Genomic DNA, 13812 nt, shown 5'->3' with positions numbered 1-13812 from the left:
TGGGGTTAATTTATACTGCTGAGAATGTTTCTGTGGGAGTGAATTTTAATTTTCCCAGTGCATTCCTGAAGAAGTCTTTTGTTTTCATTAATCTGAGTCTCGAAGGGAGTTTTTATTAATTGACTTTCTCTAACGAGAGATGTTAGAATTACAGACCCTGATACTGAAAGGGTTCTTGATACCATCTGGTCTGTTGTTTGACTTTAAGGCAAAGTGAAAGCACTCACCCATTTTACAGAAACAGCAGCTGCCACCTGACCTGACTGGTATTTGCCTCGGGTTAAGAAGGTAATAAGTGGAGAATGGTTCCTCACACTCTGGTGTTGTAAACCTGAACTTTCTTAGAAACCTGGACAATACATCAAGGGACAGGATTGATAGTTGATATTGGAGTTGTCTCCTTCCTTTATGATCTCAACAAATGTCAAACTTTTTGCAGATGAGTAAGTAATAAGGATGTCAAGTTTCCTAATACATGTAGCTGCTTTCTAGTCTGTGGATTTGCTTTCTGGCTGTGCAGAAAACAGTGAATTTCAGGGAAAAAGCTGTGTTCTTTTCCTTCCCCAAAGAGGAGACACCCTAAGGGAAATGTCTTCTGTACCCAGACCCAATGCACTGAGAGGACAGATAGAACAGAGTACATCAAATAGGGCAAGTAGACCTTGAGAAACATTTGAGCAGTTGAATGGCTTTGTCCAATAAGGATAACTAGAGTCGTAGACTCTGTAGACTATATAATGGCTAGAACTGTGATATATGATGTTACATAAGAGCTGGAAAGCACGTTAGGAGCCATCTAATTCAGTGGCTTCATTTGATAGATGAGGACGTGGAGTCCCAGAGAGGCTGCAACACCAGCTTAGGGATAGTGAGTGACCAAATTGGGACTGGAACCTTTTGGTACCCAGTAATCTTTAGTTCTACATGAGACTGCTTCGTGCGTGGGAAGCTTGTTAGATGTGCAGCCACTCTTCCCCAAGAAGTTGGCATCAGTGTGACTGTGGGTGGTTATGCTAAAGGGCTTGAGCAAAAACTCAGACTAGTGCCCTCATCTGAGGTTGGTATTCGTTATGCTTTAAGACCTTTTTAAAATGTGATCGTTATGAATTCAGCCATAATGATCACATCTCATACAGAAACTTTATCATCTGACTGGAGGGGTGCTGATAGTATTCTAGTGATAGGGAAACTGTTAGGTAATGTGCAGCCCAGAGGCATTGCTGATCAATTTCAACAAAATTTTACACACACACATGCACACACATGCACGCACACACACACGATCTCATTGTGTTTTGGAGGATACTGTTCTCTTAGCATTTATCACATTGTAATATTTTTACCTGTCTTCTCAGAAGATAGTGAGCTCCTTGTGGATAGGGACTGGTGACCAGTAGGCTTTTAGTAACTATTTGAGTGAGCAAGTGAATGAAGAGACAAAAAATGTCAGCAGTGCTGGTAAAACATTGAAAGGTTGGCATGCCTTATAATGATCTGATAGAATTTATTCATCCTATTTTTAAAGCAGTTAATTTTTTTTGTATTGCAAGTACTCTGTGATGAATATGCTAACTTGTAATGCCTTGCTCAGAATAGGTAGTCATAAATCTTGTAGAATAAATGGGTAATTCTTAGAATGTAGCTTATCTTTTTGCTGAGGAGTTGGGAATTTTCACATGAAGCTTCTAATGTATAGAATAAGGTATAACAATACTTCAAACAATGATTCCTCTGGGAATTGACTCACTTAAATTATAGTTTATTAGAAAAACCGAAGACAAAATAATGGTACATCATAAACTTCATAAATCTTGTGAGAAGAGATACACATGTTGAGTATGATAGCAAGGCTTCTAGGCCTAGCTTCTATGTCCCTTCAAATTTGTAGGACCAGCACCTGTGGGGTGGTGGGTGATCCTACCCTTGTGAATGTTTGCTGTGATACTTGGGCTCCTGTTTCTTTGTTCTCCTGGTAAGGAGATGAACCTCCTTCCTCCTCCACTTGCACGACTCCAAATGCTCCAATTTTTTAGTTTCTTTCCTGTCAAAACAGAAAAGGGTTTGATTTTAGCTATTTACACTGACTGAATAAAAGATGGATGGACCGATTTTCACTTAATAGTGCATGAGTTTCATTCTAGGCCTTGACTCGTAATTTGCCAACCTTCTTAGAAGAAATCTGCAAATAGGTGGAGAGAATCATTTGTTCGTTTGTTCATTCATTTGGAGATGAAGCCATGGGTACCCTGAAATAATAAAATGTCCATGTTTTTCCCTGGCCACATGAGACCAAAAGACAAAGTGGGGACCCTTGCTTGGCTGTGGCTCTGGAGGCCTTTTCCTAGGAAATGCCAGGGTGGAGAAGACTCTGTCCATTGTCATTAACTTCAAGTTTAGGAGCGCACTCAACCCTCAGATTTCTGAATAGTCTCTGAAGCGCTTATTTCTATCATCTCCTCCCTTTTCACTATGTCCTGGTTGATGACCTTCCATTTCTCCTCTTCCACCCTGCTTTTGTTCTAAGCTGCCCAAATAGATATATTTTTACTTTCTAGCACATTTGACTCATTTTAATTGATTATCAATTAATTTTTATATTGAATTTCCCTCTAGCTAATGGTATGTATTATAGGTATGTTTTCATTTTTCCCTCAACTCTGGTGAAGAAAGTTCTTACAAAGGAGCATGTTGTTGGAAGATGTCTTCTTTATTCACAGTATTTCATTATACCAAAGTTGGTGATAACCCAGCATGGTGTGAACAACTATCAGCAATTTTTCAATGATCTTGACATTAAAAAATGTATTTATTAATAGTAAGCTAGAAAACTATATGTGTAAGACTATATTATTTTAAATACATACATGGTCTTATTAGTGTATTGTATCAAATGACCTTAAGATAAGATAGAGCTTGTTGGCTTTGTATTTCTCTGTGACAATTCTGACTTTTGAAGACTTGTTCAAAATTATTCTTGGTTGTGCAAAACTTTTGACTGAATTTTTTTAGTGTAACTTGAAGCTCATCCGTTTTTTTGTGGGATATAAAGACTGGCCCACTGAGTTTCAACATACGGTGGGGTGGGAAGTCCTCTGGGTTTGGATTGCTTATTGTTTTTCTACCTTTAACCTGAGACTCTTGCCAAAAAAGAGGCATAACTACTTCATTGTTGCTATCTTTGGATAGCAGCCTGCTCTTAAAACAGCCTGTCTTTTTGAGAGACAGTAAAGGAGGGTGGGAACTAGATCCTCACCTATTTTTCCATTCTCTCATGTTCTAAGTTCCAACTGGCTTTTTGGAAATATGACCCTCTTGAACAAAACAGGATAAAAATTACCAGGGCCTAATCTCACTGTTGGGAAATAACTGGGCCCTTGTAGGGAAAGGATATTGTCTTCAAACATTTTATCTATACTTCGTTTATGGTACTTGGTTATTTCTTTTATCTTTTATAGTTATCTTGATATGTCTTTTCATCTTGATCAGTATGGTCCATCAGTGCAGATCATTGTTGAATTCTGTAACCATTAGCTACATGTGGCTTTTGAACACATTTGAAATAATTAAAGAATTTTTAATTTGTTTCACCTTAGTTAATTTAAATTTAAATAGCCATGACTAGTGGTTACCATGTTGGAGAGTACAGATCAACTTAAGGATGATGTTTGTATTTGATTTACTTTCTCCTGTGTTATTGTAGTATACCAATTTTATTTCCTAGTGTTTGGTGAAATAGGTTCATTTGCGAACCATATTGCTTTCAAAAGTACACGTGGCTAAGCCATTCTGATTGTTAGAAATTGTACGTCTTTGAATTTGAGATTGAAGTTGGCTTGTAATGATTAGTATGAAACTGGAATTTGATGACTTGAATTCTTTTTTTAAAAATTTCAACTTTTATTTTAGATTCAGGAGTATATGTGCAGGTTTGTATACAAGCATATTTTGTGATGCTAAGGTTTGGGGTATAAATGATCCTGTCACCCAGGTAGTGAGCATAGTTCCCAATAGTTAGTTTTTCAACACTTTACTCCCTTCTTCCCTCCCCACTTCAGTAGTCCTTCATATCTATTGTTGCCATCCTTTTGTCCGTGAGTACTCAATTGTGTACTTCCCACTTATAAATGAGAACATGCGGTATTTGGTTTTCTGTTCCTGCACTAATTCAGTTAGGATAATAGCCTCCAGCTGCATCCATGTTGCTGCGAAGGTGGAACGATTTCTTTTCTTTTGGATATATACCCAGTAATGGGATTGCTGGGATTGCTGGGTTGACTTTTTAACAGTAACCATTCTGACTGATGTGAGATGGTGTCTCATTGTGGTTTTGATTGGTGTTTCTCTGATGATTGGTGATGTTGATCATTTTTTCATCTATTAGGTGCTTGTATTTTTTCTTTTGAGACATGTCTGTTCATGTCTTTTGCTTATTTTTTAATGGGATTATTTTTTGCTTGTTCAACTGTTAAATTCCTTATGGATTCCAGATATTAGACCTTTGTCAGATACATAGTTTGCAAATATTTTTTCCCCTTCCGCATGTTGTCTGTTTACTCTGTTGATAGTTTATTTTGCTTTTCAGAAGCTCTTTAATTAGGTCCCACTTGTCAATGTTTGCTTTTTGAGGACTTAGTCATAAATTCTTTCCTGAGGCTGATATTTAGAATGGTGTTTCCTAGATTTTCTTGTAAAATTCTCCTTTTTTTTCTTTTTGAGACAAGGTCTTTCTTTGTCACCTAAGTTGGAGTGCTATGGCATAATCATGGCTCCCTGCAACCTTGACCTTCTGGGCTCAAGTGATCCTCCTGCCTCAGCCTCCCAGGTACCTAGGACTATAGGTGTATGCCACCACACCTGGCTAATTAAAAAAAATTTTTTTTTTTTGGAGACAGGGTCTCATTTTGTCACCCAGGCTGGAGTGCAGTGGCACCATCAGAAGTCACTGCAGCCTCGACCTCCCAGGCTTAAGCAATTCTCCTGCCTCAACCTCCCAAGCACCTGGGACTATAGGCATACACTACCACGTCCAGCTAATTTTTATATTTTTTTGGTAGAGATGGGGTTTTGCTATGTTGCCCAGGCTGGTCTCGAACTCCTAGGGTCAAGTGATTGGCCTGCTTCAGCCTCTCAGAGTGTTGGGATTACAGGCGTGAGCCACTGCGCCTAGCCTAAAGTTTTTTTTTGTAGAGATGGAGTCTCTCTTTGTTGCCCAGGCTAGTCTCAAACTCCTGAGCTCAAGCAGTCCTCCCACTTTGGCCTCCCAAAATGCTGTTTAATAAGCATGAGTCACGGCTCTTGGCCTCTTCTGGGATATTTAGTTTGAGATCTTACATTTAAATCTTTAATCTATCTTGAGTTAGTTTTTGTGTATAGTGATAGATAGGAGACCAGTTTCATTCTTTTGCATTTGGCTAGCCAGCTATCCCAGCACCATTTATTGAATAGGAAGTCCTTTCCCTATTGCTTATTTCTGTTGATTTTGTTGAAGATCAGATGGCTGTAGGTGTGCAGGTTTATTTCGGGGTTCTCTATAATGATCCATTGTTCTCTGTGTCTGTTTTTGACCAGTACCATGCTGTTTTGGTTATTATAGCCTTAAAGTAGAGTTTTAATTTGGGTAATGCGCTGCCTCCGGGTTTGTTGTTTTTGCTTATTACTTTGGCTATTTGGCCTTATTTCGGTTCCATATGAATTTCAGAATAGTTTTTTTTTCCTAATTCTGTGAAAAATGATATTGGTAGTATAATAGGAATAGTGTTGAAACTGTAGATTGCTTTGGGCAATGTAGTGATTTTATCCATATTGTTTCTTCCAATAACATGAGCATGGAATGTTTTTTCATTTGTGTTGTCTATGACTTCTTTTAGCAGTGTTTTGTAGTTCTCCTTGCAGAGATCTTTCATCTTGGTTAGATGTATCCCTAGGTATTTTAGTTCTTTTGAGGTATTGTAACTGGGATTACATTTTTGATTTGGCTCTTAGCTTGAATATTATTGGTGTATGGAAATGCTACTGATTTTTGTACATTGATTTTGTATCTTGAAACCTTATTGAAGTTGTTTATCAGTTCCAGGAGTCTTTTGGCAGAGTCATTAGGATTTTCTAGGTATATCATTATATTGTCAGTGAAAAGAGATAGTTTGACTTATTTTCCTATTTGAATGCCTTTTATTTTTTCTTTGGTTGCTTGCTCTGGCTAGGACTTCTAGTACTATGTTAAATAGGAGTGGTAAGAGTGGGCATCCTTGTCTTACTTCAGTTCTTAAAGGGAATGCTTCCAACTTTTGTTCATTCAGTATGATGTTGGTTGTGGGTTTGTCATAGTTGGCTCTTATTATTTTGAGGTATGTTCCTTTGATGCCCAGTTTGTTAAGGTTTTTTTTTTTTATCATGAATGGTTGTTGGATTTTATCAAAAGCTTTTTTTGTGTCTTTGAGATGATCACATTTTTAAAATTTTAATTCTGTTAATGTGGTGCATCACATTTATTGATTTGCATATGCTGAACCAACCTTGCATTCCAGGAATGAAGCCTACTTCGTTGTGATGCATAAACTTTTTGAGGTGCTGCTGGATTTGGTTTTTTGAGGATTTTTGTGGCTAACTTGAATTATTTTTGCTTTCTCAAAATTTATTCAAAGTGGGTTTAGAAAGCTGAAATAACCATAACTAAAAATCCCAAATTTAACTTTAAATTCTACCAGTGTCAATATTCATATTCAAGTAGAAAAACAAGGTATATTAGTCAAAAGTTTTGCTTCCATTAACCTAAGGATAAGAAAATCTCTTATATAGAAAAAAGGTTACCTTAATCAATACTGGTAGGTGTGTATTTATACACAGGCATACCATGGAGATATTGCAGGTTTGGTTCTAGACCACTGCAATAAAGCAAATACTGCAATAAAGCAAGTCACACAATTTTTTTTGGTTTCTCAGTACATATAAAAGTTATGTTTATACTATACTGTGGTCTATTAAGTGTGTAATAGGATTGTGTCTAAGAAAGAAATGTATATACCTTAACTAAAAATACTTTATTGCTAAAAAATGCTAATGATCATCTGAGCCTTTAGCAAGTTGTAATCTTCTTGCTGGTGGAGGGCCTTGCCCGAATGTGATGGTTGCTGAGTGATCAGGGTGGTGGTTGCTGAAGGTTGGGGTGGCTGTGGCAATTTCTTAAAATAAGACAGCAGTGAAAGTTTGCCATATTGACTGACTCTTCCTTTCATAATAGATTTTTCTGTAGCATGAGATGCTATTTGATAGTGTTTAACTCAAAGTAGAGCTTTCAAAATAGGAGTTATTCCTCTCAAACCCTGCTGCTACTTTATCGACTAAGTATGTGTAACATTCTAAATTTTTTGTTGTCATTTCAACAATATTCACAGCATCTTGAACAGGAGTACATTCCATCTTAAGAAACCAGTTTCTTTGCTCATTCATGAGCAAAACGTGTGAGCATGATAAAGTTGAATGAGAAGCAACTCCTCATTCAAGTTTTATTATGAGAATTCAGCAATTAGGCTCTACTTCTAATTTTAGTTATCTTGCCATTTCCACTACATCTGCAGTTACTTCCATCACTGACATCTTAAACCCCTCAGTGTTACTCATGAGGGTTGGAATCAACATCTTCCAAATTCCTGTGAACGTTAATATGTTGACCTCCTCCCATAAATCTTAAACCTTATGAACCAACCTCTGCTAACTTCATACTTTTATTCTGCAGCTTCCTTACCTCTCAGCCTTCATAGAATTGAAGATAATTAGGGCCTTGCTTTGGATGAGGCTTTGGCTTAAGGGAATGTTGTGGTTGGTTTCATCTTCTGTTCAGATCACTAAAACTTTCTCCATATTAGCAATAAAGATATTTTGTTTTCATATCATTCATATGTTCACTGAGGTAGCACTATTAATTTCCTTCAAGAACTTTTTCTTTACATTCACAGTTTGGCTGTTTGGATCAAGAGGCCTAGCTTTTGGCCTGTCTTGGCTTTCAATACACCTTCTTCACTAAGCTTAATTATTTCTACCTTTTGATTTAAAGTGAACCATGTGCAACTTTTACTTGAACACTGAGAGGCCATTATAGGGTTATTAAACATTTTTGAGTTGTGGGAGGATGTGTGAGAACTGAGACTTTATGAAGACTAATGTCTTTCTTGGAATACAGGATGAAAGGGAAGGGGAGAGAGATTTTAAAAAGTACAGGCACTTCTCAAAAGAAGACATTTATGCAGCCAACAGACACATGAAAAAATGCCCATCATCACTGGCCATCAGAGAAATGCAAATCAAAACCACAATGAGATACCATCTCACACCAATTAGAATGGTGATCACTAAAAAGTCAGGAAACAACAGGTGCTAGAGAGGATATGGAGAAATAGGAACACTTTTACACTGTTGGTGGGATTGTAAACTAGTTCATCCATTGTGGAAGACAGTGTGGCGATTCCTCAAGGATCTAGAACTAGAAATACCGTTTGATCCAGCCATCCCATTACTGGGTATATACCCAAAGGATTATAAATCATGCTGCTATAAAGACACAAGCCTGCCCTGGCTTCCCAAAGTGTTGGGATTACAGGCGTGAGCCACCGCACCCAGCCACTGGTTCCCTGTTAAAATAGAGACTAGTTAGAGTAACTAGAGGGCATTAGGATGAAACCATTAGTTATTTGGATTATACCATGGATCAGATTGGTTATAAGATAATTGAAATTTGATTGTAAATTTAATGAAATTAAAGATGAACATTGATGTTACTGAAAGTTACACTTTTACTAAATACTAACTTTTTTGTTTTTCTTTTATCTTAGTTTCTATGCAGATTTTGGACCGCTGAACTTGGCAATGGTGTACAGATATTGCTGCAAACTAAACAAGAAACTAAAAGTGAGTATTGTAGTGATATTTGTAATTTGGAATTAAAATATTTGAACCATAGGGTCTGCTCAGTGGGGTTGGTGTGCATGCAATATTTAGTCAGATGATCTTGATCTCTGGAAATTTATGTGAGTAGTTCACCTAGAATTTGAAAGTGATCCTCCTGATTATACCACAAAGGACATGCTAACCTCTTTCAGTTTTCAGAATGAGTTGCAATATGAGCTGAATGAAGTCACTGGAATAGTGATCTAAGAAAGAAAGCACAAATCCTTTTAGGCTGTTGTTAATGAGTCTATCAAATTCCCTCCTAGGATAATTTTTCTGAAACTTTCAGATATGCCTGTAGACCCTGTTTCCAAGTGATGAAAAGGGCTCATCATGGCTGGAGCTGTGTGCATAACATTTTCTGTTTGGTCAAGATTAAAATTTTTTGCGTGTTTCTTAAATGTTCTGTGTAGTTAACAGCCAAGTGAGATTGATGAACCAGCAGTGACAGAGAATGGAATTTTACCTGAGATGATAGCATTCTGGTCATACATTTAGTATTCATCTATATTTTTGATTTCACATGGGTATCTGGTTTCATTTTCTGTACTTTTATGTGGATTTTGATATGTGGCTTTTTTTTTTCCTTCTTCAAGCGTATGAGGAAACTCATCTATATACCTAGTTTTAGTAAACTTATTTTATCACACAGAAAGCAATATGTATCTCTTTTTCTTCCAATTTCTAAATGAAGATCTTAACGATTTCAGTTTGAAAGACAAAATGCTATACAGCAGACTCTTAAGGGTAAATAATAAATTATAGTGCTTAGGTATTTTACTCTTTCTGCTGGGTAAAATGTTACTAGTGTTACATAGTACAATGCCTTGGACATGTTAACTGTTCTGTGATTGTCTTTTGATTTGATTGGTTTTTAATGAACTTAGGTATAAAAAGCAGTCTGATGGAGAATTTCCTGTAGAATATGTTGTATCCTTATGAATTTGAAGTTTTGCCATTGATTTCAAAGTGAGAGGTGGACTTGGAATTATACCAAAAAGAATCAATAGTCTCATAACATATTAGGTTGGTGCAAAAGCAGTTGTGGTTTTTACAATTACTTTTAATGTTAAAAACCACAATTACTTTTGAACCAACCCAATAAAATCTGTTTTACTCAACTTTTATAGGAATTAACTTATAAAGTTGTCTGACTTGAAAAGATACATGTAAATTCCTTTAATTAAGCCAGATCTGTTTTTCAGAAAAGAAACCCGTATTTTAGAAAGTAAAATAGAGGTTTTTGCAATCACCAAGTAAGTAAATAATATCCTTTTTAAATAAAATGAACTTTTAATGGCTGAATAAACAAGAAAAGGAAATTAATAAATAATGGAAGTCTATTTTTTTCTTTTGAAGACCAAGGAATTTCTTTGCTGTCTTGATTAGTCATTGGTATGTAGTTGGAATGAATTGGGTATTATAATTAATCTGGGAACTGAGTACTATCTAGGATAGCCAAAGAGAAAGGAGTCATTATCAGTAAAGTAAAATCACTGGTGTGACTCAGTGTTCTACTCATAGCGGTTGCACAAGATTAGATGGGTTGAGTTGAGACTATTTTTTTCTACCATTTTCTACACTGAACAGTATGGTAAGTATATATATGTAAACTTGTTTCTATTTGCTTTCATTTATAATGCTTTGTTTCAACATTATGGAAGTTTAATAAAGTTTAAACTTTATTAAAACTCCACATGGTTCATTTTAGTGGTAAGGTAATCTGTTGGATGTCTGGAATGACATATGTAGCTTTAGGACAATTAATGGGCACTGTATTACTTGCTGAATGATTGTGTTTTAAAAACTCAAATGTTGATAAGTCGTGAGTTATCTCAATGAAGAATACTAAATAGAATCTCTAATTAGGAGAAAAAGATTTACTGTACCAATCCAAAGCTGGAATTGCTTCAGTTTTGTGGAATCTTAGTTTCTTTATCCATAAAACAGGAATTATAGAACTGTCATGGGGTGGTGGTTAGTATTGTATTAGAAAATATATGTGTCTTAGTCTGTTTTGCCTTGCTACAAAGGAATACCAGAGGCTAGGTAATTTCTATATAAAGAAAAGAGTTTTATTTGGCTCACAGTTCCACAGGCTTTGTACATGAAGTGTGGCACCAACATCTGCTTCTGGTGAGTCCCTCAGGAAGCTTTCACTCAAGGCAGAAGGTGAAGGGGAACAGTCATGTCATATGGCGAGAGAGGGAGCAAGGGAGAGAGGAGGGAGGTGCCACACTCTTTTTAACAACCAAATCTTGGGGGAACTGAGAGTGAAAACTCACTCAATCCCCTCAGAATGGCACTGAGCTATTCATGAGGGATCTGCTCCCATGACCCAAGGCCCCACCTCTTAACACTGGGGATTACATGAGATTTGGAGAGGACAAATATCCAAAGTATATCAATATGTAAAAGCTTTGTACATTTTAAAGTCCTATGCATAGTAAAGTTACCAATGTAACATTTGTGAATTCTGATAGGGAATATAATAAAGACAATTCTTCTACAAAATTGATGAACACCCGCTTCTCAGCCTTAAAGCTATTGTTTCTATATGGGAAAGCTGTCCAATATAATTTTAGGAATCTAAATGACCATTTAGGCAAGACTCAGAAAGGGAGGCCTGGGAAAGGTGTGTGACTTGCCCAATGCAGCAGGTAAAGTCAGTGCTATATTTCATGACTCTTGACTGCATTTTTCCTGTCCTTCTTTCCACCTTCGGTAGCAACCATAGCCTCTGATTTACAGTCACCCTTTGTTCACTCTTCGCATTGCCCCAGCTACCTCACCTTGTTGTCCCACGCTAACTTTGAGGCTTCTCTGCCTCTTTCATTCCTGTAAATGTTAGGGCCATTCTGTCTGCTTCACTTCCAGGAACCCAGACTCCAGATTCTCCCCTTTGGAAAATGCCTTTGTTACTCACCTTGCACATTCTGTCCCTCTCACACTACTGGGATTGCTAGACTTTGTCTCCTTGTTCTCTCAGTCCACTGGCACCCTGCTGATGTCTCTTGCCTGCAGCCCATGGTCACTTACTTCAGTAAGGTCTTGGGTACTTTGCTTTCTTGTCTTTCTGCCTTGTCAGCTCTCACCCTTGGTGTCTTCCCAGTGGATGATTTCATGCACTAATTTACTGGGAAGCAGTAGTACCCTTGCCACTCCCAGCCTTGCACTTTACTCTGCCATACCAGCTGTTCCATGCATTTGCTCATGAAGAGCAGTCTGACTGGGATGCCCTTACCCTCTGGCTTGATAGTTCTTCATTCTTTAATACCTTGTCCAGCCACCACCTTTTAGGAAGCATCTTCCTGTCCTTTTGGACTGGATTGAGGGTGCCTCCTTTGTTTACCCATAATTCTCTGTGCAGCTCTCTATCCTTGATGAATTGTGATGACCTGTTTGCACCTGTCATTCTCGCTAGACTATGACCTCCTAGAGGGTGGGAGGTGGGGGATGTAATATATCTTTGTGTTCTCAGTGCCCAGTGCAGGGACAACAGACACACAGAGACGTCTTTTGACTTTGTCATGGTCCCCTTTATTTGCAGATCCCGTTTTCTCCTTTTGCTTCCAGAGGTTGCAGAAGAAGAGCCTGCCTCCATCCTTCCTGTGCGCTGATTTCTTAGCCCTTTGTTATCTCACTTTTGCCTTCCCTACTCTACTGAAACTGCTCTAATAGCATCTTAAATGCCAAATCTGATGGCATTTGCTGGATCCTCAAACCTCTTTACTTCTCTGAGTAATTTCGCACTGTGTTAACCAGTAACAACTTCTTAGAATTCTTCTCTTGTGTGATTTCCCAATTCTTTTAGGCACATTTCATTTTTTAGTTTGGAAATTTTTATTCCTTCCAGGAAAGCTTGTATGATTTTTCTTCCTTATTCTATGCTTTATATAGATAGGTAATATTTTGCTGTACATTTTATTCCAATCCCAAATTTCTCATTTTTGAAATGAGAAGGTGTTTTTTTCCAGTTGATGATTTTAGGTGGTGATTTATCGCTATTTTTGTGTGTATGTGTCCATACGCATTCTATTCCCAATGGCCTTATTTTAATTATGTCAATTAGAATGGAAAATTATTCCATCAAGTGTATGCTTAGATTAAAAATTCAAACATAAAAGGCATCATCACCAACGAAAAACCTGCTGCTTATTTAAACTGCTTTAAAAAATTGTCAGTACTAGGATTTAGGCAGTAATAGGTTACTTTTTGGTATTTCCCCTAGGATAGGGGAAGCAATCAAAAGAGGGAAGATGCATTGAAGTGAGAACAATTTGTTAAACTGTGTATGTTATTTAATGTTAAATGTCATCAATGATTGATAGGCTAGAGCCGGAATTATTATTCTGGTAATTCAAGGGATCCATAAACCCTTGAAATTATATGTACAATTTTGTATGCATTTATTTTTCTTCTGGGAGGATTCATGGCTTTTCTTCAGGTTCTCAGAGGGATCCTTGACACAGACAATGCTAAGAACACTGGGCTAATGTCTTCTGAAAAAGAAGGCTTTACTAACAAAAGACAAAGTTGTGATATTTTGAAAAAACTGAATACCTTCCTCAATCTATTCTTTTTTTTTTTTGAGATGGGGTCTTACTGTGTCACCTGGGTTGGAGTGCAGTAGTGCGGTCATAGCTCACTGCAGCCTCAAACTCCTGGGCTTAGATGATTCTCCCACTTCAGTCAACTGACTAACTGGAAGTATAGGTGTGCACTGTTGTACCCGACCCAGCTTTTTTTTTTTTTCCCAGTTTTTGTAGAGGCAGGGACACACTACGTTGATAAGGCTGGTCTTGAACTTCTGGGCTTAAGCTATTCTCCTGCCTCAGCCTCCCAAAGTGGTGGGATTACAGGCATGAGCCA

At 37.4% G+C, this 13812-nt stretch overlaps 1 protein-coding gene across 3 annotated transcripts in view; it reads left to right on the top strand.

Moving 5' to 3' along the window:
- The window catches only part of CDC14A (cell division cycle 14A), a 163590-nt gene that overhangs the window by 12758 nt on the left and 137020 nt on the right, over positions 1 to 13812 (top strand). For all 3 annotated transcript variants that reach the window (XM_007977818.3, XM_037998112.2, XM_007977816.3), the window contains exon 3: positions 8826 to 8901. In XM_007977818.3, the coding sequence (XP_007976009.2) occupies positions 8826 to 8901 (76 nt within the window). The remainder of the gene's footprint in view (positions 1 to 8825; positions 8902 to 13812) is intronic.

Source organism: Chlorocebus sabaeus, chromosome 20 (assembly GCF_047675955.1).
Source record: "Chlorocebus sabaeus isolate Y175 chromosome 20, mChlSab1.0.hap1, whole genome shotgun sequence".
NCBI lineage: Eukaryota > Metazoa > Chordata > Mammalia > Primates > Cercopithecidae > Chlorocebus > Chlorocebus sabaeus.
This window is presented reverse-complemented; position numbering and strand designations above follow the sequence as displayed.